Genomic DNA, 27699 nt, shown 5'->3' on the forward strand with positions numbered 1-27699 from the left:
AGAATTGTATGCTTCGTCAATGTCTCATACAGCTGCAACATGACATCCCAACTGCTATACTCAATGCTCTGACCAATGAAGGCAAGCATGCCAACCAACCTCTTCATCATCCTGTCTACATGCAATTCCACTTTCAAGGAATTATGAATCTGCACCCCTAAGTTCCTGTGTTCAACAACACTCCCCAGGGCTCTCCCATCAACTGCATAAGTCCTACCCTGATTTGCCCATACCAAAATGCAACACCTCACATTTACCCAAATTAAATTCCATCTGCCACTTCTCCATCTATTGGATCAAAATCTCGCTGTGCTCTTAAATAACCTTCTTCACAGCCAGTAAAACCCCATAATATGACAAGGTCAAAAAGAGTGACTGTAAATATTGGTTTAAAAAAAGTCAAGGAAAGAATAAGAGGAAAGTATTTTTCTAGAAGAGAAAGTGATAAGTTGAGATGGAAGGTGAAATTTAAAAGGAGAAGTTGCTTGATGCATAGCCTGATGGAAGAAAGCAGTCAAGGTATCTCAATGAAAAAAACTTGGTACTGTGGATGGTGGTAGAAAATGAGCAGAGAGTGTAGAACAAGGTGCGAACTTGTCACAGGAATAAGAGGACAAACCAGGATGTGATTTAGTCATAAAAGCCACTCCATTAACAAAATGGTCTTGGAAAAATAAGGGGGAAAGGTGTCATCACCTCCTCTGTTAGGTTTCTGTTAAAGCCATGATGCTGATGTCATCACCCACAAGTAGTAACTGGTTGGCAAGAGCATTGTTCACAAACAAAACGGCATTCTGGATCAAGATGAGGAGAGGGATTTTTAAAATTAATTTATGGAATATAGACAATGTTATCTAAGCCAACATTTATTGCCAATTCCTAACTGCTCAGGAGAAAATGATGGTGAGCTGCCTTTTTGAATCACTGCAGTACTTGGGGTATAGGGACATCTACAACGCTGTTAGAGAGTTCTGGGATTTTGACCTAGTGGTGAAAGATGATTAATTCCCAAATGTAAAAAGCCCTATGGACCAGAGGCAACAGTAGGAAGGGGAGGGTGGACAGGAAAGATATTGTCAAGATTTGTGCCTGGGAGGATGCCAGACATGAATTTCAGTCAAAATGTAGAGATGGGACAGTTGCAGTTGTTGTACATAACAAAGCTGCACTGAATGCCTCGGTGAACCTGCAAAAGAACACCAAAAGAAACATAAAAGGAAAGTTGTAAAAATATCTAAAACAAATGCAGGCCTGGGACAACAACAGAGCAGGATGAAGTGGATAATTCTTCAACAGAATCACTGCAAGCACAATAGGCTGAATAAGTTTCCTCTTTGTGGTACATTCTAATTCTGTGCAATGGTACAGTTCAAAAACGTGGGCATTTCTACTAATATTGTCCAAATTGACAATACTTACTATTGGTTTGATTCTGCACCCACTCATTGATGTGGTCAGCCACAAAAGAAGGTTGGCTGAAGTCAATACTTTCAACACTGGCACCGAAATATTTTTTAAGCATTTGAAGGAACTGGTCACTCAGTTGGAATCCTTTCTCCACAAACAACGAGTTGACAAGCTTCATTACATACTGCTGGCTGTCTGCTTTCATGGACTGAGACAGATCCCGCAACAAGTCAAATTCCATGCCTGATTAAAACAGAAATCAGCAATGTTACAAAATACATACTCCTAAATAATGCTCTGCAATATTGCCTTCATTGTATGAATAATGAAAATTAAATATTTAATGTCCTGTAACCTCAAAGAGCAACATATATCAGAATACTTCAGATATTGTCTATATGTACAATATTTGTGCCAGCGGTAACTAAGTTAGACTTATCATGTTATGGCTTCTTTGGAAGGTTCAAGATCTACCTGATGAAAACTTTATCTCCGATTAAATAAATATTTTTGAATAAAGATCCAGGTGTTTTACCTTAAGGAGCACTTTCCAAAAGGCAGGCATTGGGTGATGCATCAAGACCATGAAGTCAAGGTGAACTAATACGGATTACAGGATTTTTTAAAACTAGGAATTTAACCAACCAAAAACATTAGTTGTATAATTCACATTTAAGGGTGTTAAGAATATACCACAGACTTACTGAACAAAATTAGTTTACCTAAATAAAGACAATATATACCTTTTTGCAAGTAATGGTAGCCCATGACGTGTTGAATTTGCTCAAGAGTTGTACTCCCAGCACCAAGCTCAACCATTCCTAAGGCATTAGCAATACTAAACGGGGAGTAAAAAATGTTGCCATCTTTTTCCAGTGACCGCAAATAATGGTACATTTTCACAGAAAAGTCAGCAGTGATACCATCCCTGATGCCTGCATCGACCATAACATACTTCACAATCGACACGATCAGGAATCCCAGCAAAGATGCCATTTTTGAATTAATTTACAAATCTATGGGAATAGGAATTGCAAATTAGTACTGCAAAATGCTCATGAAAATATTGTACTACAAGAAGTTTAAAAAAGATGCAATATTGCCTGTAAAGTTGAAACATTACAATTAGAATGAATAACATTTCAATATAATCTTCTTTTTAAGTAAGAAACTATTAGAATATTGTATTCTATGCAACCAAAGATACTGGAGAAGCACAGAGGTACCAGCATTAGACATCAGGTCCAAAGCACAGTTAAAGAAAACAAGAACAGCTCTGATACTATTCAGCTATGGCTATTGGAATTATGCTAGGGAATGGCAGAGAAAATAAATTGTTGCATTGTCTTATATCTCAGAAATATCCCAAAGTGCATCAGTGCAACAAATTAACTTGGAGTGCTGTTATGGAGATACAAAAGAGAGCAAACAATTTTGCAGCAAATATCTGCCAGTTTGACTGGACATTATCAGGCCTTCTATGTTGGAAGCTGTTGGTCGAATTTAAAACTTTAACATTTACTTTTATTGCTTATTTCCAGCTACACCTAGCTACCATTTGAAAATCTCTGCAGTTTGGATAAATGCAACCCAAAGGATTGTTTGTGTTTAATTATCACCACCGTTTGTCATTTGATTCTGGCCCCTCGCTGTCCTTTCTTTCTTTTTTCAACTCACCACCCTCTTCACACCAACGCTAAAGTCTTAAGTCAAACATTTTGCATTTATCAATAACATAGTACTCTGTATCAAACACCTTCTGCACCTTCGTGGCATCATTTTGCAATTTTACTGTGCAAATCATCCATCTAACAAAATTAAACATCCTTGTCTTGGTTTGCAAACTCCCTCCCCATTTTCAGGTAATTTACTTTTGTAACCTTCCCCAATCTCAACATGTACACAGTTTCCTTGATCTCCCGATTCAGACTTGCTGTGGATCCAATCCCACGATCAGAAAAACCTATCAGTCATCATTCCTCTATTTTCAAGATGTTTTCCCCAAAACCTTGCTACTTCTTTAAGAACCTCTAAGGTCACAGTTTGATCATCTTGCATGATTTTTACTACCTGCAGGCAAATCCTCTTCCCTCCAGTAAAGGTGTTCTATAAATGTTAGCTGTTTCAACTTACATTTGTCTCTGGAGACAAAAAGAACCCCTGAAACGTAGGTTGTACAGATGTATACATTTTTTTGTTTTATTTATCACTCGACCATCAAATTTAAAACCGATTACTTGGTTAATTAACTCATTGCATATTATGGAATCATCCAAAGTACAAATTGGCTGTCATGCTTCAATATTTGAACAGTTTAAATGATGATTTAACACTATAATGCTGACTAAATTGCAAGAAGTACACTTAATTGACAGTAATAAGTTCTCATACCCCATTATTTATTGATAACTATTGCTTTCATTAATCCTCCAATCAATCAGTTAAATGGATGAATGTAAGCTATCTCCTGTTCAAGCCACATTGCATTTAATGCTATCTATTTCTTGATTTTTTAATGCAAGACATCATTGGAACTCATTTTACAAGCTAACTGAAAACTACATTGGGTGGTAACACTGCTGGACATCAGAAAATAGGGTGATTTAATTTCAAGGCCAAATAAACACAATAATATTCGAGCTTCTTGTCAATATGACTCTCTGGCTTTACTTTATATAAAGGATGCACCCTATTGCTTTTGCATTCAAATACCACAAAATAAATTTTAAAATATTTTATTAGAGTAAAAGAAAGTTACGTTAATACAAGTCCTAAGTTTGAATGTGTGATTAGACACTGTTCAAGTCTGACTTTTTGCATCATTTTTATTCAAAAGTATAAACTAGCCATACTGATGCTGTGAAATTCCAAGGAAACCAAAGCTTTATATGGTATATACATATTATGTTCCAAGTTGTGATGAAAATCTACCTGCTATAGCATGGATCAAACATACAGGTTTCTATGTCGCATCCATGAAGCAGAATTCACACCTGAGAGATGAAAGGAAACACTTTAACAAAGACATTGGTGTTGTTTGCATAAATGTAACTTGTTAGTTATTGAACAGGGACAGAAACAATTTATCAAATTAGTCATTTATCCAAGGTATCCCCAGTTTCATTGCATCAATTTAGAATTAGACCTTTACAGGGTCCCAGATTATTTGAATCTGATGTGGAGGTGCTGGTGTTGGACTGGGGTGAACAAAGTTAAAAATCACACAACACCAGGTTATAGTCTAACAGGTCTATTTGGAAGCACTAGTTTTCAGAGCGCTGCTCCTTCATCAGGTAACTAGTGCAGTAGTACCATAAGACAGAATTTATAGCGAAAGATTATAATGTCATGCAATTAAAATGATATATTGAGCAAACCTAGATTGCTGTTAAGTCTTTCATCTTTTAGAATGGGTTGCAGGTTTTGGTTCATTAATATGTAAATCCCAGAATTTCTTTTAAGTCACATTCTCAAAATAAATGTATATAAATAAAAATGTGACATCTCAGCTCAGACAATGTATTAAAAGGTGTGAGAGTAGAGTCTGTCTGTATCCCAATCTTGAGTCAATCTGGTTCTGGTTCCAAACTAGGAATTTATAAAATGATACATGATTGACTACCTGCATTGAGCAAAAATAGAATATGTCTCCAATTACAATGCTGCAAATGCAAATTCACCCAAAGACGTAGATGTGTGTGCTTGGTAGAGAGTGTGTGCATGAGTGTGATGGAGTAGAAGCCTGTGAGAGGGTGTATGCGTCGGTAACAGTGTGGGGGGTGTATGTGTGTGAGTACGAGAGAGAATGTGTGTGTGAAAAAGGGTCTGCATGGGTGCGCGAGTATGTAAGAGTGCATGTGAGTGTATAGTGTAGTGGGGATATGAGCCCAAGTTCCCAGTTGAGGCCATCCTCATGGGTATTGAACATGGCTTCAGCCTCTGCTCAGCCACTCTGCATTGTTGCCTGTCCCAAAGTCCGCCTTGGAGGATGGCCACCCGAAGATCTGAGGCTGAATGAACCTGACCGCTGAAGTGTTCCCCGATTGTTGTGCGGTGTCGTAGCCTCTGCTCGGTCTCGTCAATATACCATGCCTCAGGCATCCTTGCCTGCAGTGTATGAGATAGGCAACGTTGACCATTTTCAAAGATAATGTTTTGCAGGCTGTGAAGAACATGGTGTAGTTTCTCCACTCCCAGGAAGTACTGAACAACGAAGGGTACCCTATTGGTTGCATTCCGTGTCTGTCTCCTGAGGAGGTATTATGGTTTCTCGTTGTAGCACATCAGAACTGGCGTTTGATGAGTTGAGCGTCGTACCGTGTTCTTATGAGGCCATCCTTCAGCTGAAGATTTGGCAAGATAGGGAAAATAGAATGCTTGACATTGAGGATGCGTGTGTGTGGGGGTGGGGAGGGGGTGCGGGTGGGGAGATGAAGGAAACACAATGCTGCAACTAGACTTTGAATGACGAGACAAGAATGTCCCTAATAACTGGAAATTTACATCTCATTCATAATCAAACTTCCCTCATTTACATGCAGTTTTCCATTATCTTACACTCATTGCAACTGAGCCATCATTTGCCTTGCCTATTGTACTTTGCTGCCCTTTTGATGGGATGACACTGCAGATGAGCCAAAGTAATGTAATGGCATGCAGGGGAGAAGGCAGTGGCGCTGTACTCTGCCCAGAGATGGAGGACTGAATGCCACATCATGTTGTCCAGCATTTCTGCAATAGGTCTTGACATCAGTAACTTCTACACTCTGGTTAACAGCAGCAAGACTTGTTTTAAGAGATAAAACTACAGATCTATGGGCCGAAGTACATTTATGCAAATATAATAATAAATTTCTACAGCTATCCTGTAGGGCAGGAGTTTATGTCAAAATTTCTATGGAGTTTATTTGCTCATGTCAAAACATTAGAAACTAAGAAAAAACTGAAAACACAGTACAACTGATTAATACTGAATAGCCTGTGGGCTTCTGTGTTTTCCCCTAAACTACTTGCTCTTACTTTGTATGATAAAAGGAAAGAGCAGAGGCACAGTCATTGAGAAAACTAGTTAGTTGTTTCGAACAATCCACAGTCACATTTTCTAAGTGTCAATTAGGACATTTGGAAAATCTGCAGTTCTGCCCCTTTCCTAAAATTTGGCACCTCACCAATTCACTCCGCTCTTTAAAGCTCCTTACAACCCACATCTTCGATGACACTTTGGGTCATCCCTCCTCCCAGGATCTCAGGGTACGTTTTTTCTGATTACATTTCAATGTGCATCTTGAGACACTTTCTGCCTTAAAATGTATCATAATGTTGTAATTTTATATTTAGTTCATCTTCAAGAGATCTTTTTGAAAATCTTTGATCAGTACGACCAGGTATATTATCCACTAAAACTTCTCAGCTTTCCAGATATCACGTCTTTGCCCTGACTGACAAACCGATCAATTGATTCTTGTGGTTGTTGCCTGTCAGCCATTAGCCCTGAACAGGGAATGCTGAAAGTTACATTACTTAAGGTTGATCCTTTGCATATTCTCCAATTACCAGGGTCTGTTTGATCTTCCTGAAACATGCCCAGTGTTGATTCTGTGCAAACTTGTTTTCATTGTTTTCTTATCCAGATCTAAAAACCATAGCTACATTCTGTTTTGATAAAGCCTAAATTCAGATGGGACAGCAGTGGTCTTCCAATTCATGCAAAGGGATTTGATGGTCATCTTTCTGATGTTCCCTGGCTTTTATAAATGCTGTCAATGTATGTGGAATTTTTAGCCTTGTTGCTTCATTGGGTAATTCAATGATGCAGCCACTTTTCTTTCCTTCCCTGTTCTGGTTTTGACTATTGCCCAGACGTTCCTGAATAAGTGTTTTTCTGTCATGTTGAAATAGCCTGTGGGGACAGCTCTGCAGTTTTCACAGCCAATTTGAAACTGACCTGATGCTCACATGAACCACTGTCAGCCAGTCTGCAAATCCGGTCTTCACTGTACAGCCAGTGCTATTGTATTGTGATTTTACCTCTTGGGATTTCAAGGTAAATGCAGCTTTTATAATGAACCAAATCCTGTCTGAAGCATTTCCAATGGTCTTCAAATATGCCTTGCCACTTTCACATAATCTAAACAAAGCCACTGCAGAGATGTATGTTATGTTTTTGTGTTCACTTACAAACTCATATCAGGCTTGGTAAATGGACTTGGTTCTGTTCACTTCAAAATCAATTGCAGGCTTATTGAGAAAGACAGGCCAGTTCAAAAAGTTCATAACTATTGTTACAGGAAAACAAAGCTTGACTCATCCACATTACATGCTGTAGGTTAGATTGAAATGGGTTAGATCAGGGTACTTTCTTGATGCATGCAGTTAAATATAGTGAATGTCCAAGGAAACATGGGGGTTCAGATGCACAGATCATTAAAATCCCATAAACAGGTGCAGAAAATAATCAAAGTTAATCGAATGCTGATCATTAGATCTAGAGGACTGGAGTTGTGCTGTAGGTATACAAAACCCTTGTTAGACCCACTTGGAGTACTGTAACCAGATCTGGACACAACACTTCAGGAAACGTATACACAGAACCTTGGTTATCTGAAGGACATAGGCAGGGAGGGTTTCGTTCGGTTAATCAAATGCTGGATAACATTGTTAACCAAGATTGGAAACTTGTGATCTTGTTCAAATAATCCGAAATTCGGTTAATCAAATGCTGGATAATCGAGGTTCCTCTGTATTGGCTTTGTACAGAGTCTAATGCAGGTTTACAAGAATATCTGGACCGCAAGAATTCAGTTAAAAACAGGGATCATACAAATTATGCCTTTTTTTTCCTAGAACTTAGAAGGTTTATTGGCTGATCTGCTCAAATTCTTCAAAATAACAACAGAAAAAGACACAGTAGATAGATAAACTATTTCCACTAGTTGTATATTCTATACCTAGGGGAGTTTAGGATTAGGTTGGGGGGTGGCATAGTCTGAGATTTAGGGCCAGACAGTTCAGAAAAGATGTTACGATGCATTTTAATACATAGAAGGGCATTGAGGTTTGTAATTCTCTTCCAGAGATGGCAGTGGATGCTGGATCTGTTGTTGATTTTAAACTGGAGATGGATACATTTTGTTAAGCAAAGTTTTTAAGGAATTTGGGCCAAAGGCAGGTATATGGACTGAGGCCACAGATCAGCCATAATCTCATTGAATGGTAGAACAGGTGCAAGAGGCAGAATGACCTATTCCTGTTCTTATGGTTGTTAATAGCCATTATCAATGTCCCAGTTATAGTACTTGCTCACTACTGTATATCTTCAGCATAATAAATGCAAATTGTTGCACTCAAAATTATCACCTGTTTATTATCAAGTATATCATTCTTATTGCTGCAGTACTCATTCTGACTCAACTCAAAAATTAAAAAAAGAATTTAATTTAAAAAAAATAAGTGTCACTTTAAATGTTCTTCCTGCTACACTTCATTAAAATAAAGATTCCTCATTCTGCAGTTAGTAAGTTTGCAGATGACACCAAAATTGGACATGTAGTGGACAGCGAAGAAGGTTACCTCAGATTATAACAGGATCTTGATCAGATGGGCCAATGGGCTGAGGTGTGGCAGATGGAGTTTAATTCAGATAAATGTGAGGTGTTGCATTTTGGGAAAGCAAATTTTAGCAGGACTTATACACTTAATGCTAAGGTCCTAGGGAGTGTTGCTGAACAAAGAGACCTTGGAGTGCAAGTTCATAGCTCCTTGAAAATGGAGTTGCAAGTAGATAGGATAGTGAAGAAGGTGTTTGGTATGCATTCCTTTATCGGTCAGACTATTGAGTACTGGAATTGGAAGGTCATGTTGCGGCTGTACAGGACATTGGTTAGGCCACTATTGGAATATTGCGTGCAATTCTGGTCTCCTTCCGATCGGAAAGATGTTGTGAAACTTGAAAGGGTTCAGAAAAGATTTACAAGAATGTTGCCAGGGTTGGAGGATTTGAGCTATAGGGAGAGGCTGAACAGGCTGGGGCTGTTTTCCCTGGAGCAGAGGCTGAGGGGTGACTTTATAGAGGTTTACAAAATTATGAGGGACATGGATAGAATAAATAGACAAAGTCTTTTCCCTAGGACGGGGGAGTCCAGAACTAGAGGGCATAGGTGAGAGGGGAAAGATATCAAAGAGGCCTAAGGGGCAACTTTTTCACGCAGAGGGTGGTACATGTATGGAATAAGCTGTCAGAGGAAGTGGTGGAGGCTAGTACAAGGTGGGAACCAGTACAATTGCGACATTTAAAAGTCATTTGGATGGGTATATGAATAGGAAAGTTTTGGAGGGATATGGGCTGGGTGCTGGCAGGTGGGACTAGATTGGATTGGGTTGGGATACCTGGTCGGCATGAACAGGTTGGACCGAAGGGTCTGTTTCCGTGCTGTAGATCTCTATGACTATGATTCTATGCAGCTTTTCTTGCTTTGGATTTGGACAAACAACACAAACTGAACTACCCCAACTTAATCTTTCTTCGGACTTCAAATTTCTGTAGCTACTTCATTGTCAGTTTTTGTTTCATGCTTCAATCATAAGTTTTAAAATTCAAGCACAGGACCATTTAAACATTATGTTCTGATTTATCATAGTTTCCATCCTTCATAATGGTTTTAACACTTGTGATTATTACCAGAGAAACAATGCAAGAATAACACACACTAAAATTGTACAATTAGGCAACCAACTAAAACATAAATGCTAATAGCACAAAAATAGTAATTAAATTAGTCTTATGCAATTTAATTATTTAAAATAAATAAAATATTGAAAACAATATTTTCTTGGCAAGAAAACAAGAAAAAAACCTGATGAATTGGATATTAACATCAGCTTCATTGCATTTTAATGGCTATTGCACAATTACTTTCAGATAATGATTTACCTGCTTTGGTCTTTCCACTTTGAGTCATAAACATTGAAGAGTTTTGTTGTCTAAAGTTTTGGTTACAGGCAAATACACAATCAACAGATCGCTGCCCTTAGTAATCCACATGACTGCTTACAAAGTGGATAAGTATGCAGTGTTTGTATTCAAATAATTTGTTGCTCACTCTCAAATTGATCAAAATATCAGACTACAGTGTGATCTAAGACCCTAATCAGCTATTCATTTTCTTTACAAATAACTGCCTGAATAAAATTTGAGTTTAGTTTAATTATTTATAAAATTAATTATATTACTTAAAGTGAAAAGATTGACAATGATAGAATTTCAGTGGTAAATTAAAGAGTGCATTCTGTTAAAGATATACTTGACAGCAGATCATAAGAGCATGGTCAGGACCATATTTATGATTAGAGTGGTGCTGGATGCGGCCGAACTGCTGCGCTAATCTAGAATCTGGTTTCCAGTGTCTGCAGTCACTGTTTTTACCTAGAACCATATTTATGGCTAATCAAGCTATACAAAAGATGGCAAATCTGCAGTGTGACAAGCATTCTAGATAATAAGGTAATTTTTCCTTCTGAATGATACAATATTGCAGCATGTCAGATCCAACGTCTTAAACTTCTGGGCTAGAAAAGAGAAGTATCAATCCAAGATGAGGTAGTTAAACTGTGAAATGGGAGCAACAAACAAAGCCAAATTGCTTAATGCTGAAAATGAATACAAAAGAACTGCACAAACATCAGGAATTAATCTGTTGTATGGCAATAACTTAGAGATAAAAATCATGATTTATACCATACTGTGAATATAAAACTTGATTCATGTGGACAAAAAAACATTTAATTCCAGATATTTAAAACAACTTCATCAAATATTTCAAAATAACAACATTTTGAAGCGATGCAAAAAAAATAACCTCAGTACATTACCAGCAAAACCATTCAGTACCTTAACAATAAAGAGAAAATGCTGGAAAATCTCAGCAGGTCTGGCAGCAGACAAAGGGTCAGTTAGACTCGAAACATTTGCTCTTTTCTCTCCTTACAGATGCTGCCAGACCTGCTGAGATTTTCCAGCATTTTCTCTTTTGGTTTCAGATTCCAGCAGCCGCAGTAATTTGCTTTTATCCAGTACCTTAACATACATCAACAATTATGGCAACGTGTAGATAGTTCTCCTGCAAAAAGTGATAAAATATTGCAACGTTTCGCTGGCATTCACATCTCACAATGCAATTTGCTGTTATATCAGATATTTTATCCCGCTCGCATTTTTTTCGCCTAATTACTTAGTTATACAGTCTGTATTTTGTGAATTAATTCATCAAAAATGATACAAATGGATTAAGCAGGGAATATTCAAAAGGTCAACAAGCTGGAGCTTGCCTTGTAGGTAAGACCGATGGTATGACTAACATAGAGCCGGGCGGTGCCGATACACGGAACTTGTCAATAACCTACAGTAGTGAGACTAACGCTTCCAAGTCAGGCAGCTCCAGCTGCACTTACAAATAACTTCACAGAAGCATCACCTTCGCCTCTCACTCTTGAGGACGGGGTTAGATTTTCACTCAACTCAAACAAGACACAGAGCTGCCACTCTTGCTTTTTACGCGCTTAACAAAGTGTCAAGACCTCGCTTGTGACATTTTCTCTTATCACATCAAAGGTAGCTCGCAAGGACAATGCAGACCTGTATTTTTGAGATTTCCGAAAAAATTAATAGCACAGAGGCAGTTGCATTAAACGAAGCACTGGATGCAGATTCCCACAGACCACACTACTCTGCAGATTGCAGCAGACCCTCTGCGGTCTGGAGGTGTGGTATGAAGCCTCAAGCTGAAGTCCCTTCCCTGCACGACACTGCCCCACCCCCTCGCGCCGTCCTGAGCAGTTATTGGCCGGTTGGACATCAATCAGGAGCATTCCGACGACGTTGCATCGCAACGCTCCCTGGCTCTTGTAGTTTTTCGGACGTCCGGGCGCAGGCGCAGTCACCATCCAGGACTACAACCCCCGGCAGCCCCAGCGGTGACTGACTGAGGCGCAAGCGGGGTTTCCGGTCGAGCCGTTGCCGACGCTGCGTTTCCTCCTTGTCGGTGCCGGGGGTGAGAGGAGCCGGGAGGCAGTACAGCGAGCGAGTCAGCCGCCGAGAGGCCGGACCTCGGGGAGGTGGTGGCTGTGGCCGTGGTGTGTTTAACCCTTCCCCCCTCCCTCCCGATGCTTGTGGGTGAGTCCCTGTCACCGTCCGTGTTTCTGGTTCCGAGGCCTGGTCCCTGGCGGCAGCGCCGTGACCCCCCCCCCCCCCTCCCCGGTGAGTGGGGAAGGTATCCGCCCAGCCCAGACTGGGCCACGGGCCTAGGGGCTGCCCGGTTACCCTCCCTCTCCCCCCTCCCCCTCAGGGCAGCCAACAATCCGCGGGGTACGCCTCGGTTTTTGTGTGTGAACCGATCAATCTGGGAGGGTTTGGATCAGCTTTAAATCGAGAGGCAACTTGCGGAAGTGTGTGCCTTCCCGGAATGTGTATGAGCAAACCTGGGTGTGTGCAGGATCTCGGTCAGCATTGACCAGCGGTGTAAACTCACCGCTGCCCTTTAACGCGCAGGCAGGCAGGCGATCGAAGCCCTTAGTCTTCCCAGGTCTTACATTTTTAAGTAAGTTACGGGCGAATGTTACCCCCTGGAGTTCTTAAGTTTGCATTAGGTGCAATACGCCGGCTCTAAAGGGATGTGCGACAATTGGCGAATGCGACTCCTTCAAAATTTCAGATGCGTTCGTACGGTTTCTTTTCATTCTGGAAACCGAATGTAATGTTTGGGCAGCAACTCGATCTGCAGGTTTGCCGGCCGGTAGGATACTTTCTTGTCGGTTTTAGATAAAATCCTCGAAAAGTCTCTACTGCATTATAAGAGTGGATATTGTGCTAAGGCTAAATAGATCTCTAGTCCATTTTTTGATCAGTGATTAGGCCTCTAAATTTGAAATAATTTCTTTTATATCCTTGTAATTAACACCCGCCGTAGTGTTTTTTTCACAACTTTTATGATATTTTACTTGAAAAGCATCTTTGTACTTCACAGTTAAACCGAACATGTGGATATAAATGCTGATATTGGAAGTCATGATCAAAACCTTAGTCAGTCGTTTGGTTTAATGAAGAGAGAAAGTTGAGGTATTTAGGTCTTTGATTTCATTGTGGTCTCCTGAAGATTGCTTGTATTCTTTTGCACAATATGAATGTGCAGAAAATCCATTGAGAAGGGTTAGCTTCATACGGTATATTTTTGCTAATAACTGAAGAGGCTAATCTGTGAGGCTGATTCTGTGACAGGCAGTGCTCATGAATGGGTGTCATATCTTATTATGGGCTGCTGTGTTTTGGTGTTGGTGCTTGCTGACAAGCTGCTACAGCTGTCAATTGACATGATGGCACATGCCAGCCTACAGGTAGTGCTGCCCCAGTAGCTGCTTTCCTTATGCATGTATTGTATTGACTGATAGATTGTCATCTTGACACACAAATGTACATACAAAATTTGAGCAGGAACAGGCCATTCAGCCCTTTGACGCTCACTGAAGATGTTACCTAGTATGATGATGAAACATCTGAAAATGAACCTTCCAGCTCAGCGAGCATGCCTACACCTAGAACCTCAACCTGAGCTACAAATCTTCTCAAAACTCGCTAGCCAATCTTGTATTCTTAAACTGTGATCCCTGATTCTGGACTTCCTGTTGTTGGATGCATCCTTCTTGTATTTACTCTGCCTAGTCTTGTCAGAATTTTCTAGGTTTCTAGATACCCTCCTTACCCTTTTAAATTCCAGTGAACATAGTCCTAACAATCCAGTTTCCCTCCTTATGTCAGTCCTGCTATCCAAGAAATCAGGGGAAAGTGAGGGCTGCAGATGCTGGAGATCAGTGTTGAAGAGTGTGGTGTTGTAAAAGCGCAGCAGGAGAACTGCAGGAGAATCGATGTTTCGGGCATAAGCCCTCATTCCAAGGAATCAGTCATGTAAACCCACGTTTTGCTTCCTCCACAGCCAAAGCATCTTTCCTCAGATAGAGACCAAAATTGCACATAGTACTCTAGTTGTGTCTCACCACGGCCATGTTCAACTCAGCAAGATATTCCTGCTCCTGTACTCAAATCCCCTTGCTATGAGGGCCAACATACCAATTTGCCACTTTTACTGCCTGCTGGATCTGCATACTTAATTTTAGCAGCTGATGTACAGGGACACCCTCTTTGCACCTGCTACTTTCTCAATCTAATGGCATTCAGATAATCTGAATTACCAAAGTGAATCACCATACGTTAATCTATGTCTGCTGTGCATTTTCCCACTCACTAAAATCTCATTGAAGCATCTCTGCAATCTCCTCACAGTTTACTCTTCCAACCAGCATTATGTTGTTTGTAAAATGTTAAGATATTACATTTTTGTTCCCTCCATCTAAATCGTTAATGTATTTTGTGAAAAGCTGAGGAAGCTCCTTGGATGCTGCCTGAACTGCTGTGCTCTTCCAGCACCACTAATCCAGAATCTGGTTTCCAGCATTTGCAGTCATTGTTTTTACCTCTCTAATCTCTGCAGTACCCCACTAGTTACTGCCTGCATTTGGAAACCTTGATGCGGAGGTACCAGTGTTGGACTGGGGTGGACAAAGTTAGAAGTCACACGATACCTGGTTATAGTCCAACAGGTTTATTTGAAATCACAATTTCGGAGTGCTGCCCCTTCATCAGGTGAAGTGTGACTTCTGACTTTACATTCGGAAAAGAATTGTTTATTGCAACACTTCATTTCCTGTCTGCTAAACAGTTTTCTATCCATGTTAGAACACTACTTCTAATACTTTAATTTTACATGTTATCTGGGACCTTATTCAAAGCCTTCTGAGTGTCCAAGTATTATACCAACTGAATCCCCTTTATCAGCTCTACGAGTTACATCCTCTCCAAATTCCAGTAGATTTGTCAAACGTGAATTCCCTTTCATAAATCTATGCTAATTCTATTCAATTTTGGTACTGTTTTCCAAGTGCTCTGCTGTTAAATCTTTTATAATGGATTCTAGTATTTTCCCTAGTACTGATGTCAGGCTAACTAGTGTATAGAGTCACCGAGTCTTACAGCATAATTCCCTATGTTCTCTCTGCTTTTTTAATTAAATGTGGTTTCATTTGGCTATCTTCAAATCCGCAGGAACTGCTGCACAATGATGGTCACCAATTAATTCAAAGTTTCTGGGGCCATGTTCTTAAGTACTGTGCAATGTAGATTAGAAGGCCCTGGGAATTTATCCACCTTTAGTCATTCAAATTTCCCCAACACTATTTCTGTGCTAATGCTGATTTTCTTCAGTTCCTGTTTTTCACCAGGCCTCTGCATTCCCTAGCATTTTTGAAATGTTATTTGTGTCCTCCTCTGTATTCATTTTGTCTATAATCTTTGTTTCCCATTTTAATTTTCCCTGTTTCTGACTGTAAAAGCTTATATTTGTCTAAACTTACCTGCGTCAATAGAAACATTTATAATCAGTTTCTACATTCCTCGCAAGCCTACTCTCGTACTTTATTTTCCCTCTCTTTAGTGCTTTCCACGGTGATATCTAGTGTGGCTAAGGATGAAAATATGACTTCCTGTCCTATAGCCACTTTTTTTTTAAGGTTGTAATAAGGGCGTACCAGTTACATGAATGGGACAATTCCAGAGTCTCTCTTGCTCAATTTCTATCAGAGGGTCTAATGCAGTATCATCAATTCAGAGGAGTTCCCTCATCAAGTGGTGCCCTGGTTTTGTTTGTGTGTAGGTAACCTCAAACCATATCTCCAAGGAAGGCAAAGAAGGAACAGCTACCAATAGTGGGAGACAGAGAACACATAAAGCCAAAGTCAGAAGTCTTCATTAACAGCCTGCATTTATAGAGTGATTTTAATGTGGTAAAACTTGCCTGAGGGACAATAGGAAAGGGGAGAGTTTCAAGGCTGCTGGTTAGGGGGAGGGACAGTGGGATGATAATATGAAGGGATGTAAAGATGAATACCTGAACTTTTTTCAATACTCAGGAACTGGGGCAAAATTAAGATCAAGAATGTTCTGAGAGCAGGGTGTGATGCAGGATAGAATATGGAGAATGGAACCCTAATGAGCTCAACCATATAGAGAATGGAAAATGTCCAGGACTGCATTAAAACTGTTGAACTAAGAGACAGCAGAGACATGATTTGGCTGAGGTAGGAGTTACGGTGCATTATGTTGTGGAGGTGGATGCAGATGCTTTGTGTTCTAGAGAGAAAGGAGTATTGGGATCTATGCTTTGTTTTTAGTTGATTAGGGCATGAGGTGAGTGGCCCAATGGCCTGAGACATTCGTGGAGAGATGAAACTTATGATGAATATTGTGTGTGGTTTCAGATCCGTGTAGTGTTCTGCTTAATTGATGACTGCATCTGTCAGTGTACATTTCCCATAAAAATACAACCATATTAATGTTCTGTGAATAGTCCAGTATTTTCGTAATATCCTTACAAAATCAATGTTACTGACCATTGACGTTTAACAGGATGGTTAGATTTTGCAATTTTTCAGACCATTATGCTATTGCTCTACTTTTTACCCACGACACAATCCATTTGTGTATGCAGTAACTAAGTTTTTTTATAGTTAACATAATTATGCTAACTCCATAGAAAGATCTACTTCAATTTCATTTTGATTAATTGGAAAGAAACTGAAGTATAAATTAATCTTTATTAATCCAAATGTTCGGCTATGGGTTAGTTTATAGTTGGCCTGGAGTTAAAGCAGGTTTTAATCCTCTGAATGTTTCTTGGGTAACTTTTCAGATCAGTAAATTGGAACTCTCCACAAACTCTTAACTAAAAGTTAGAGAGATGTTTTCGTGGCATTCCAAATCCTGGGTGATTGTGCATCGGAACTTGAATTCCTTTCAAGATCTGATGTGCATTTGTCAAGAGCTTGTCCAATCTCCCACTATCTGAAGACTGAAAGATCTGTACCATTGACTACAAAGGAAACTTGATTATCTGAATGCCATTATATGAAAATCAGATTATCCGAAGGAGATCCTGAGGTCCAGATAGAAACATTACATCAAAGATGTGTTTCCAGCTGACTGCCTGCCCTTTCTCTCCCCACACTTTTTCCCTGGAGTTTTACAGAGGGGTGTACCCTTAACCCCCCCCCTTCCCAGGAATAATCATTTCAACCTTGTCCTATACAGGACAAACATGGAACCTGTCAAAAATTTGCAGTAAAAAAGTTGTGTTTGTGGCTGTGTGCGCTATTTGGAGACTTACCCCACAAAGACAGCTGCAGCAGCAGCAGTCTTGTTGTTGGTGTGTAGTCCGGCTGCCCCAGAGAAGGGCCGGGGGTTGACGTGGGGCTGTGTTGAGGGCAGGGGCTCACGTGCTTTGTGGTGGGGGCGGGGTTGGATAAGGTCGGGGGTTAGGGGCAGGGGCCTCACATGCTGTGTGCTGCTGTAGTCTCCTGAATAGAGAGCAGACTTTAAAACTACGAGCCCCAGAGAAAAGGCATTTAATCGATTTTCCGAATAATTGATTATCCAAACGAAATAGTGCCCGGCCATCACGTTTGGATAATCGAGTTTCCAATGTATATGGACTTTGTTTTGTTTTTGAGAGATTTGACTAATAAAGCTGATGTGCTGGGCCTGAGTTGTGCATGACCTTGAATTTTGACATAAATTAAAAATGTCTATAAGCAGCAAACTCCGTTCCCTAGTCTGGCCAAAGATTGAGGGTGCAGCAACCTATCAGCAAACTTGGCATCCTGTTTAACTCTGAGATAAATTTTGATTTGTGTCTGCTCTATCACCACAACTAACATTTAAATGACTTGTGTGTCTACCCAGTTTCGGATGACTTGCTGCTAAACCCCTGTTTGTAGACAATAGACAACAGGTGCAGGAGTAGGCCATTCTGCCCTTCGAGCCTGCACCACCATTCAACATGATCATGGCTGATCATCCTTAATCAGTATCCTGTTCCTGCCTTATCTCCATAACCCTTAATTCCACTATCCTTGAGAGCTCTATCCAACTCTTTCTTAAATGAATCCAGAGACTGGGCCTCCACTGCCCTCTGGGGCAGAGCATTCCACACAGCCACCACTCTCTGGGTGAAGAAGTTTCTCTTCATCTCTGTCCTAAATGGTCTATCCTGTATTTTTAAGCTGTGTCCTCTGGTTTGGCACTCACCCATCAGCGGAAACATGTTTCCTGCCTCCAGAGTGTCCAATCCTTTAATAATCTTATATGTCTCAATCAGATCCCCTCTCAGTCTTCTAAATGCAAGGGTAAATAAGCCCAGTTGCTCCAGTCTTTCAGCGTAAGGTGGTCCCACCATTCCAGGAATTGACCTCGTGAACCTACGCTGCACTCCCTCAATAGCCAGAATGTCTTTCCTCAAATTTGGAGACCAGAACTGCACACAATACTCCAGGTGTGGTCTCACCAGGGCCCTGTACAGCTGCAGAAGAACCTCTTTGCTTCTATACTCAATCCCTCTTGTTATGAAGGCCGGCATGCTATTAGCCTTCTTCATTACCTGCTGTACCTGCATGCTTACCTTCAGTGACTTGGTGTGCAAGAACATCCAGATCTCTTTGTACTGCCCCTTTACTGAAATTGATTCCATTTAGGTAGTAATCTGCCTTCCTGTTCTTGCCACCAAAGTGGATAACCATACATTTATCCACATTAAACTGCATCTGCCATGCATCTGACCACTCACCTAACCTGTCCAGGTCATCATGTAATCTCCTAACATCTTCCTCACATTTCACCCTGCCACCCAGCTTAGTATCATCAGCAAATTTGCTAATGTTATTACTGATACCATCTTCTATATCATTAATATATATTGTAAAAAGCTGCGGTCCCAGCACTGATCCCTGCAGTACCCCACTGGTCACTGCCTGCCATTCCAAAATGGAGCCGGTTATCACTACTCTTTGCTTCCTGTCAGCCAACCAACTTTCAATCCAAGTTAGTACTTTGCCCCAATACCATGCGCCCTAATTTTGCTCACTGGCCTCCTATGTCGGACTTTATCAAAAGCTTTCTGAAAGTCCAGGTACACCACATCTACTGGATCTCCCTCGTCCATCTTCAGAGTTACATCCTCAAAAAAAATTCCAGAAGATTAGTCAAGCATGATTTCCCCTTCATAAATCCATGCTGACTCTGACCTATCCTGTTACTACTATCCAGATGTGTCATAATTTCATCCTTTATAATAGACTCCAGCATCTTTCCCACCACTGAGGTCAGACTAGCTGTTCTATAATTTCCTGCTTTCTCTCTCCCACCTTTCTTAAAAAGTGGGACAACATTAGCCACCCTCCAATCCGCAGGAACTGATCCTGAATCTATCGAACTCTGGAAAATAATCACCAACGCATCCACGATTTCTCGAGCCACCTCCTTCAGTACCCTGGGATGTAGACCATCAGGCCCCGGGGACTTATCAACCTTCAGACCTAACAGTGTCTCCAACACCAATTCCTGGCAAATATAAATTCCCTTAAATTCAGGTCCTTCAGCCACTGTTACCTCAGGGAGATTGCTTGCGTCTTCCCCAGTGAACACAGATCTGAAGTACCAATTCAATTCTTCTGCTATTTCTTTGTTCCCTGTAATATATTCCCCTGTTTCTGTCTTCAAGGGCCCAATTTTAGTCTTAACCATTTTTTTGCCTTTCGCATGCCTAAAAAAGCTTTTACTATCCTCTTTTATATTACTGGCCAGTTTACCTTCATACCTCCTTTTTTCTCTGCGTATTTCCTTCTTCGTAATCCTCTGTTGTTCTTTAAAAGCTTCCCAGTCTTCCGTTTTCCCACTTATTTTTGCTAGAGATACTTTTTCTCTTTTAACTTTATATGTTTCTTAACTTTCCTCGTCAGCCACGGCCACCCATGCATCCTCCTAGGATTGATCTTCCTTTTTGGAATGAACTGATCCTGCATCTTCTGCATTATACACAGAAATATCTGCCATTGTTCCTCCACTGTCATCCCTGCTAAGGTATTGTACCATTGAACTTTGGCCAACTCCTCCCTCATAGCTCCATAGTTCCCTTTATTCAACACAAATATTGTCACTTCCAATTGTACCCTCTCCCTCTCAAATTGCAGATTGAAGCTCATTGTATTATGGTCACTACTTCCCAATGGCTCCTTCACGTTGAGGTCCCTGATCAATTCTGGTTCGTTGCACAATACCAGATCCGGAATTGCCTTCTCCCTGGTCGGCTCCAGCACCAGCTGTTCTAAGCATCCATCTCGGAGGCACTCCACAAAGTCTCTTTCTTGAGGTCCAATACCATCCTGATTCTCCCAGTCTACCTGCATGTTGAAATCCCCCATAACAACTGTAGTAACATCTTTGCAACAGGCCAATTTCAGGTCCTGATTCAACTTGCATCCGACATCCAGACTACTGTTTGGGGGCCTGTAGATAACTCCCAAGAGGGTCTTTTTACCCTTAGAATTTCTCAGCTCTATCCATAATGACTCTACATCCCCTGATTCTAGGTCCCCCTTACAAGGGACTGAATATCATCCCGTACCAACATGGCCACCCCACCCCCTCTGCCCCTCAGTCTGTCCTTATGATAGCACGTGTAGCCTTGAATATTCATTTCCCAGGCCCTGTCCACTTGAAGCCATGTCTCCGTTATCACCACAATATCGTATCTGCCAATTTCCAAAAGAGCCTCAGGCACATCCATCTTATTTCTAATGCTTCGTGCATTCATATATAGTATTTTTAATTTATTAGTATCTCAGTTTGATATTGTAATTTAATGACTCGCTTCTCTCACTTTTCAAAAATTCTTATGGTCATTGCTGGTAGGCCAGCATTTATTGTCTATGTTTAAGAAAGTCAGCATATGGGGATACTCCTTCTGTCCTCCTCCCCTGTGACCTTTCTTCAGAAGCTTCTCCAGCAATTTTATTTCAGATCCCCAGCATCTGCAGTTCTTTGTGATATGCTGCAGTGTGCCTTTCTTGGGCTGAGACATCTTGTGAATTTTGTGCGGCGCTGGAAAAACACAGCTGGTCAGGCAGCATCCGAGAAGCAGGAGAATCAACGTTTTGGACATAAGCCCGATGAATGCGCGAAACGTCAATTCTGCTGCTTCTCGGATGCTGCCTTACCGGCTGTGCTTTTGCCGCACCACAGTCTTCGACTCTGACCTCCGGCATCTGCAGTCCTCACTTTCTCCATCTTGTGAATATTGTCTTTAATATTTTATCGCTTGTTACAGGTGATCTGCTTAGAGACTTTGTGTGACTTTCTCAGGTATCCTTTTGATTTTTGTTGTATGCTGAGTTTATTTTAAAAAGATCCTTATGAATTATCCATTCATAAACTGGAATGTCAATCTTATGCCAAGCTTTGGAAGAATGTGCCAAGTGTTTCATGCTGTATTCTGAGATTCGTAATCACGCTGCTTGGGTTTTATAGTTAATGGTAAAGGCATAGCACTTGCTATTCATTTATGCATAAGTTTATCTACAATATCCATGGGCTTTTATGTTGTCAGAACAGCACTGCATTCTCTAGAGGAGTTCTATTTAAGCAGGGCAAGCAATAGTGTTTTTCTGCAACCAATCAGATTTAAGGTTCTTATCTGAGTCATAAGGAAGTACGAATTTAGAGCAATAACTCAATGCCAAGTCACCTTCATGAAATTGAAATAAAGGCCAAGTGAACTAAGAAAATTTGTTCAACCTATTTTTAAAATAAACTAAATTTGATAAAATGAAATCCAACACTTGACAGAGTTAATCTTCTGTACCAGAAAAGTTATTTGGCATCAATTAAAATTGATCACATCATTAAAATTTCACTTGTACCTGTATTGAAAGAGCCAAACTTTTTCAATTATGTCTATGTAGGTAGTGTATTTGAAAGCTGAGACTCTTGGTGATGCGGCAAATCCTGTGACGAACAGGTTAATTCATAAAGTAAAGCTTATTGATGTTCTGCTTAAGATTGTGTGTGGGTACTAAAAAGTTTTAATATCTTGAGCATCAGTTGTCTTGTTTGCAAAATCTAGGTGTTTTCTGCAAATGCAAATAGAAATTTTGTTCAAATAGTTTATAGAAGAGAGTTTATCTTGTCAAAAAATTGCTCAATTAAATCACCACACAAAACTCATTGCTCAATAAGTGCTCAAATATTTTGCTAATTTCTTGCTAATGGGACACGTGTCATTTGAATGTTGCAATGATTTCTGAAACCTGGATTTGAATCCTGCCCAAAGTGACAATGTTTATTTTATTTGGTTATAAGAATTCTGTGCATTTGAAAAACATACCACAATTTCTCCTTTATGCTTGTGGTGTGCCAAATAGAATTGCTCCTAATTTGGATAAACTGATAAGCTTACCCAAGTTTAATGTCAACTGGTGTAATGGAGATAAAGATTTCACAACTGCCTTAAATTTTCTAGAGGTTGAAACAACTGGTATATAAAATGCGCTTTGTGTTGCAAATCATGTTGTATATGGCTTTTAATATCTGACTTAATTGGTTGTGACATGCTTTGGAATATTGAGCAGGTAAAAGATGCTAAAATTTTTCATTACTAACAAGTTAACTTATTTCAACACCTATGGAGTAATCAGTTTTGTATGACCAATTTAATAAAACATTTTTGTATTTTTTATTGCGGAATGCACACACTTTTCAGCAAGCCATTTAATTAAAATATTTATGGCTTCAATTAGCTATCCTTTGGCTTTGCAATGTTGTTATTGTTTAATATTGGACCAACTGTTCCCAACTAGATTGAAACAGCCAATCAAATTAGACTGGAAGGAAGTCTGCAATTCACTGTTGGGTTATATGCTCAGCTTCTGTATAAGCTTTTAAGGCTTGGATGTTTTTGTATCAGACAGTTCCAAGTTCACTTTTATCCTTATCATTGCTTGTATCTATGTATTTTGTAAAGAACCTGAAAATTTTGATTGATTCATAGCAAAATTGAATGTTTATATCTACCATCCTTAATTAGAAACTGGCTACGTGTTGCATGTTTTTCATGTTACTGCTGGCATTTGCCATTCATTCTACGTTTTAAAGAAAATTTGTAGTCAATATCCATCCATTTTGATCAGAACAACTCAAATTGAGTATGCTGTTTCATGTTCTGAAATCCTCCTAAATCCTGATTTGTGGTTCTATAGATGACTAGTTTTTTTTTCCCAACAATTTCAGTTCACACCATGTTACACTCGATGAAAGTTTTGACATGAAGAAAAACAAAAAGATGGAAGTGCTTAACTTATTCTATGCAATGTTTTAATGTTTATTTCATTTTTCGTGCAATAGTGGCTCACCTTTTTACAAGGAGGACAGAAGAAGACTGACTTGGCACTGAATGCCTCTGCAGCCCTTTTTCAGTAATAGAGTGTGATTAATCAAGGATGACAATGGAAGAGATGAGGAATGAAGCTGAGACGACCTCCATGGTTTCCATGCCACTCTATGCTGTGATGTACCCAGTGTTCAATGAGGTGAGTTTTCTTTTTGAAAACTTTCGCTGCAAGTGACTGTAAAATGGAAGTAGACTACAACAGAAAAACGGAGTGAACCAAAGAAACAGAGAGGCAATGCTTAGGTAACGTATGATAGAGAAACAAGCTAAGAAAACTTGAATAGGGTGTTGTTAAGACAAATATCTCTTCTGAAATTCAATAAATGTGTGGTTGAGTTTGCCAAATTTTTTTTCATTCAAAGTAACAGGATTCCCGTACAATATTTGTGAATAAATATTTTCCAAACAATATACATACACATCTTTGCAAATCTAGTTCTATATTTGAATCAGGTATTAACATTGCAAATTGCTAAACTTTAATTTTTTTTTATCACAGCTGGAGCATGTTAATCTATCAGCTGCACAGACACTTAGAGCTGCTTTCATTAAGGTAAGTTTAATTGCTGTTATAAATGGAAACTAAATATACTGTCAATTCAGCTGCCTCATTTGTACTTTGAACAGCTAAGTAAAATGCAAGATTAATGTTTAGGGTTTAGCATTTCAGATATTATTGGAAACTTGATAACTAGTAGTATTTATAAATATTAGCAGATTTTGGCCAAAAAATGTTCATGATCCCTTTAAAGCAGACTTTATATTGAAGAATTTCAAATATTGGTAAAAAATGACTGTTTGCTACCCTCAATCACAAGGGGCACACTCACTGTCAATGCAATCCCAGTACTTAAGACATTACTGCTAGCAATGCTTACAGGTACTTGTTTGTACTAAAGAATAGAAACATCTGTAACATTGAGCAATGCACAAATATTTTAACAAGTACAATACCAATAAAATGTGCTTTTCTTTCTCCAAAATGTTTTTGATCAATTCACTTTAATTCCAGGGATTCAATGTCCCAATCCCAACATTTGGCCAGTCTGGCCATGCTGCTCCCTCACTCTGCCCCTGCCTGCTCTTTCACTGTAAGTGAGGGAGCAGGGTAATGGTAATGAGGGGTTGAGAGCAGTGCAGTGAGTAAGGGTAAAGAGTGCACATTGGGTGCACGTTGTTGTGGTCAGTGACATTGAGTATGTGCCTATGACTAGATTGGGTGTGAGCCTCTGGTTCCAGTTGCATGTGGGTGATGTCAATAACATCAAATTTCTGCTGTAGTGTAGTGGCATGAGATACAATGATAAAACATTTGACTAATAACCTATGTAGGATAAAGTGCTATCTACTCTTACTAGGTATGCTTTTAAAGAAACTTCTGAATATTGTACTAGCTCCAGTACAGCTGCTGTTTTCTCTCCTTGCAAGCCTTTTTTATTTACTAATTCACTGATTGGTGCCTGATTTGCAGACATTTCTGAAACTTTATTCCATGCCCAATATAAATGATAGTTTTGGCAAGAGTGTAACTTGAGTTAATTATGAAGTTAATCTGTTCAAGATAGGACATGCCTGTCTTCAAGTGTTTGTTTATGCTTTCTTTTAATAAAAAGTCCTCAATCCCTCATGCCAATTTTAACATTATCTTTATAAAGTTATCTGTGCATTGTGCATTTCCGTAAACAGTGGTGTTATAACATGTAGAACAGTGTGTAATGATTCACCAAGCTGAGTAATAGTGAGTTTGCACTGCCCTGTCCTTTTGAGTTTGTTCAGATTTCACTCTGATTTGATGATCTGCTGGCTCCTTAATAAAATGGCTTTCTGGAATCTCCATTGGTGGCTGAGTCTGGCCTAAGATCTCTTAACTCCTTGCATCTTGGCATTATGTTGCTGGTCTTGAATAGTGTAACAATGATATGGGTTGGAAGCTTCCATTGTACAGTCCTTTTCAATTGAAAACTATGTTAATATTTTTGACAGTCCAAAATTCAATGACATTTGAGGATATTCTTCACTTTTTAAAAAAAAAGTCTTGAGTGACACATGCTGCAATGAATAATGTTGATACATCCTTTTGCAGTTATTCTCCAATTTGGAATCATGGAAACAGACTCTTCAGTCCATTCTGACCATAATCCCAAACTAAACCAATTCCACTACCTGTGCTTGACCCATATCCCACCAAGCATTTCTTATTCATGTATTTATCTAAATGTCTTTTAAACCTTATAACTGTACTTGCATCCACCACTTCCTCTGGAAGTGCATTCCACACATGAAACACTGTTTAAAAAAGAAAAGAATATTGCTCTTCATGTCCTTTTTAAATCTTTCCCCTTTTAAAAATGTGCCCCCAGTCTTGAAATCCCCCACCTTATCTAAACTCATGATTTTATAAACCTCTATAAGGTCACTCCTCAAACTCCTATGCTGCAGTGAAAAAAATCTCAGCCTGTCCTTACAACTCAATCCCTCCATTCCTGGCAACATCCTGGTAAATCTCCTCTCAACTTTCTGCAGCTTAACAATTGCCTTCCTATAACAGGGCAACCAGAATTGGACACAGTACTCCAGAAGAGACCTCACAACTTCACATAACAATTTGTTGAACTTTTGCAACTGAAAATCAAGTAGCATTATTTAAGAGCATAGCTTGCTGTTGAGATAGTGACTTCACTGCTGGGAACATGAGAAAACAGAACAATACAAATCTAAAGAGGGGTACAAATTTTAAATATCAGTCACTTCTACTGTAACACGAAGAACAGTCTTGTTTGTAAATTAATATTCTTTGCTGAGAACAACCAATTCTGTCCAAGAAAGAGAACACAATACAGGCAATCACTCCATGCTTGTTTAGCTGAAATGAGAAAGCTCTGGAATGTCTAATTACATTAGCTTTTCATATATGAACTTCAATCAACATTACTACCTCTGTTAATCACACTCAAAATCCCCCTAATACTGTATAAGTTGTATTTCAGAAAAGGTTAGGTGAATTGGCCATGCGAAATTGCCCGTAGTGTTAGGTGCAGGGGTAAATGTAGGGGAATGAGTCTGGGTGAGTTTGCTTCGGTGATCGGTGTGGACTTGTTGGGCCGGAGGGTCTGTTTCCACACTGTAAGTAATCTAATCTTAAAAAAAAAGGATTTCAAAGTTGTTTATAAAGAAATTAGAAAAAATCAGGGAAGTGTTCTTCAAAACTCTCTGCTTGATCACTTTGTATGCAGAAACAAAATTATAAGACCATAAGATATAGCAGAAATTAGGCCATGCAGCCCATTGAGTTTGCTCTGCCATTCAATCATGGCTGATAAGTTTCTCAACTCCATTCTCCAACTTTCTCCCCATAATCCTTGATATGAAAGAACCTATCCATCTCAATCTTAAATATACTCCAACAATTCTGGATGTAGGTTTGCTCACTGAGCTGGAAGGTTAGGTTTCAGACATTTCGTCGCCATACTAGGTAACGTCATCAGTGAGCCTCCGGATCAAGCACTCGTTATCTGGCCCACTTTTTACTTGTGTTTAGGATTCCTTGGGTTGGTGATGTCATTTCCTGTTCTTTTTCTCAGGGGGTGGTAAATGGGATCCAAGTTAATGTGTTTATTGATAGAGTTCCGATTGGAATGCCATGCTTCTAAGAATTCTCATGCGGGTCTCTGTTTGGCTTGACCTAGGATGGATTTGTTGTCCTAGTCAAAGTGGTGTCCTTCCTCATTTGTATGTGAAGATACTAGTGAGAGTGAGTCATGTCCTTTTGTGGATAGTTGATGTTCATGTATCCTGGTGGCTAGTTTTTCTGCCTGTTTATCCAAGGTAATGTTTGTTCCAGTTCTTGCAACGTATTTTGTACATGACATTATTTTTGCTTGTTGTTAGTATAGGGTCCTTCAAGTTCGTTAGTTGCTGT

At 39.6% G+C, this 27699-nt stretch overlaps 2 protein-coding genes across 5 annotated transcripts in view; one reads left to right on the plus strand and one right to left on the minus strand.

The window, feature by feature from the left end:
- Positions 1 to 12174, minus strand: part of serpini1 (serpin peptidase inhibitor, clade I (neuroserpin), member 1) — a 33917-nt gene extending 21743 nt beyond the window's left edge. The window contains exons 1-3 of one of the 2 annotated variants that reach the window (XM_072572676.1): positions 11731 to 12020; positions 2151 to 2423; positions 1420 to 1650 (exon numbers count right to left, since the gene is read on the minus strand). In XM_072572676.1, the coding sequence (XP_072428777.1) occupies positions 1420 to 1650; positions 2151 to 2403 (484 nt within the window). In that variant the 5' untranslated portion in view covers positions 2404 to 2423; positions 11731 to 12020. The other variant, XM_072572675.1, reaches the window with a different exon arrangement.
- A 214-nt stretch (positions 12175 to 12388) lies between these two features.
- The window catches only part of pdcd10a (programmed cell death 10a), a 28251-nt gene continuing 12940 nt past the window's right edge, over positions 12389 to 27699 (plus strand). Inside the window, exons 1-3 of one of the 3 annotated variants that reach the window (XM_072572677.1) lie at positions 12389 to 12574; positions 23735 to 23919; positions 24280 to 24333. In XM_072572677.1, the coding sequence (XP_072428778.1) occupies positions 23830 to 23919; positions 24280 to 24333 (144 nt within the window). In that variant the 5' untranslated portion in view covers positions 12389 to 12574; positions 23735 to 23829. Of the gene's footprint in view, positions 12575 to 12798; positions 12999 to 13057; positions 13194 to 23734; positions 23920 to 24279; positions 24334 to 27699 lie in introns of those variants that run through there. The other 2 variants (XM_072572678.1, XM_072572680.1) reach the window with 2 other exon arrangements.

This window comes from Chiloscyllium punctatum, chromosome 6 (genome assembly GCF_047496795.1).
Source record: "Chiloscyllium punctatum isolate Juve2018m chromosome 6, sChiPun1.3, whole genome shotgun sequence".
Lineage (NCBI taxonomy): Eukaryota > Metazoa > Chordata > Chondrichthyes > Orectolobiformes > Hemiscylliidae > Chiloscyllium > Chiloscyllium punctatum.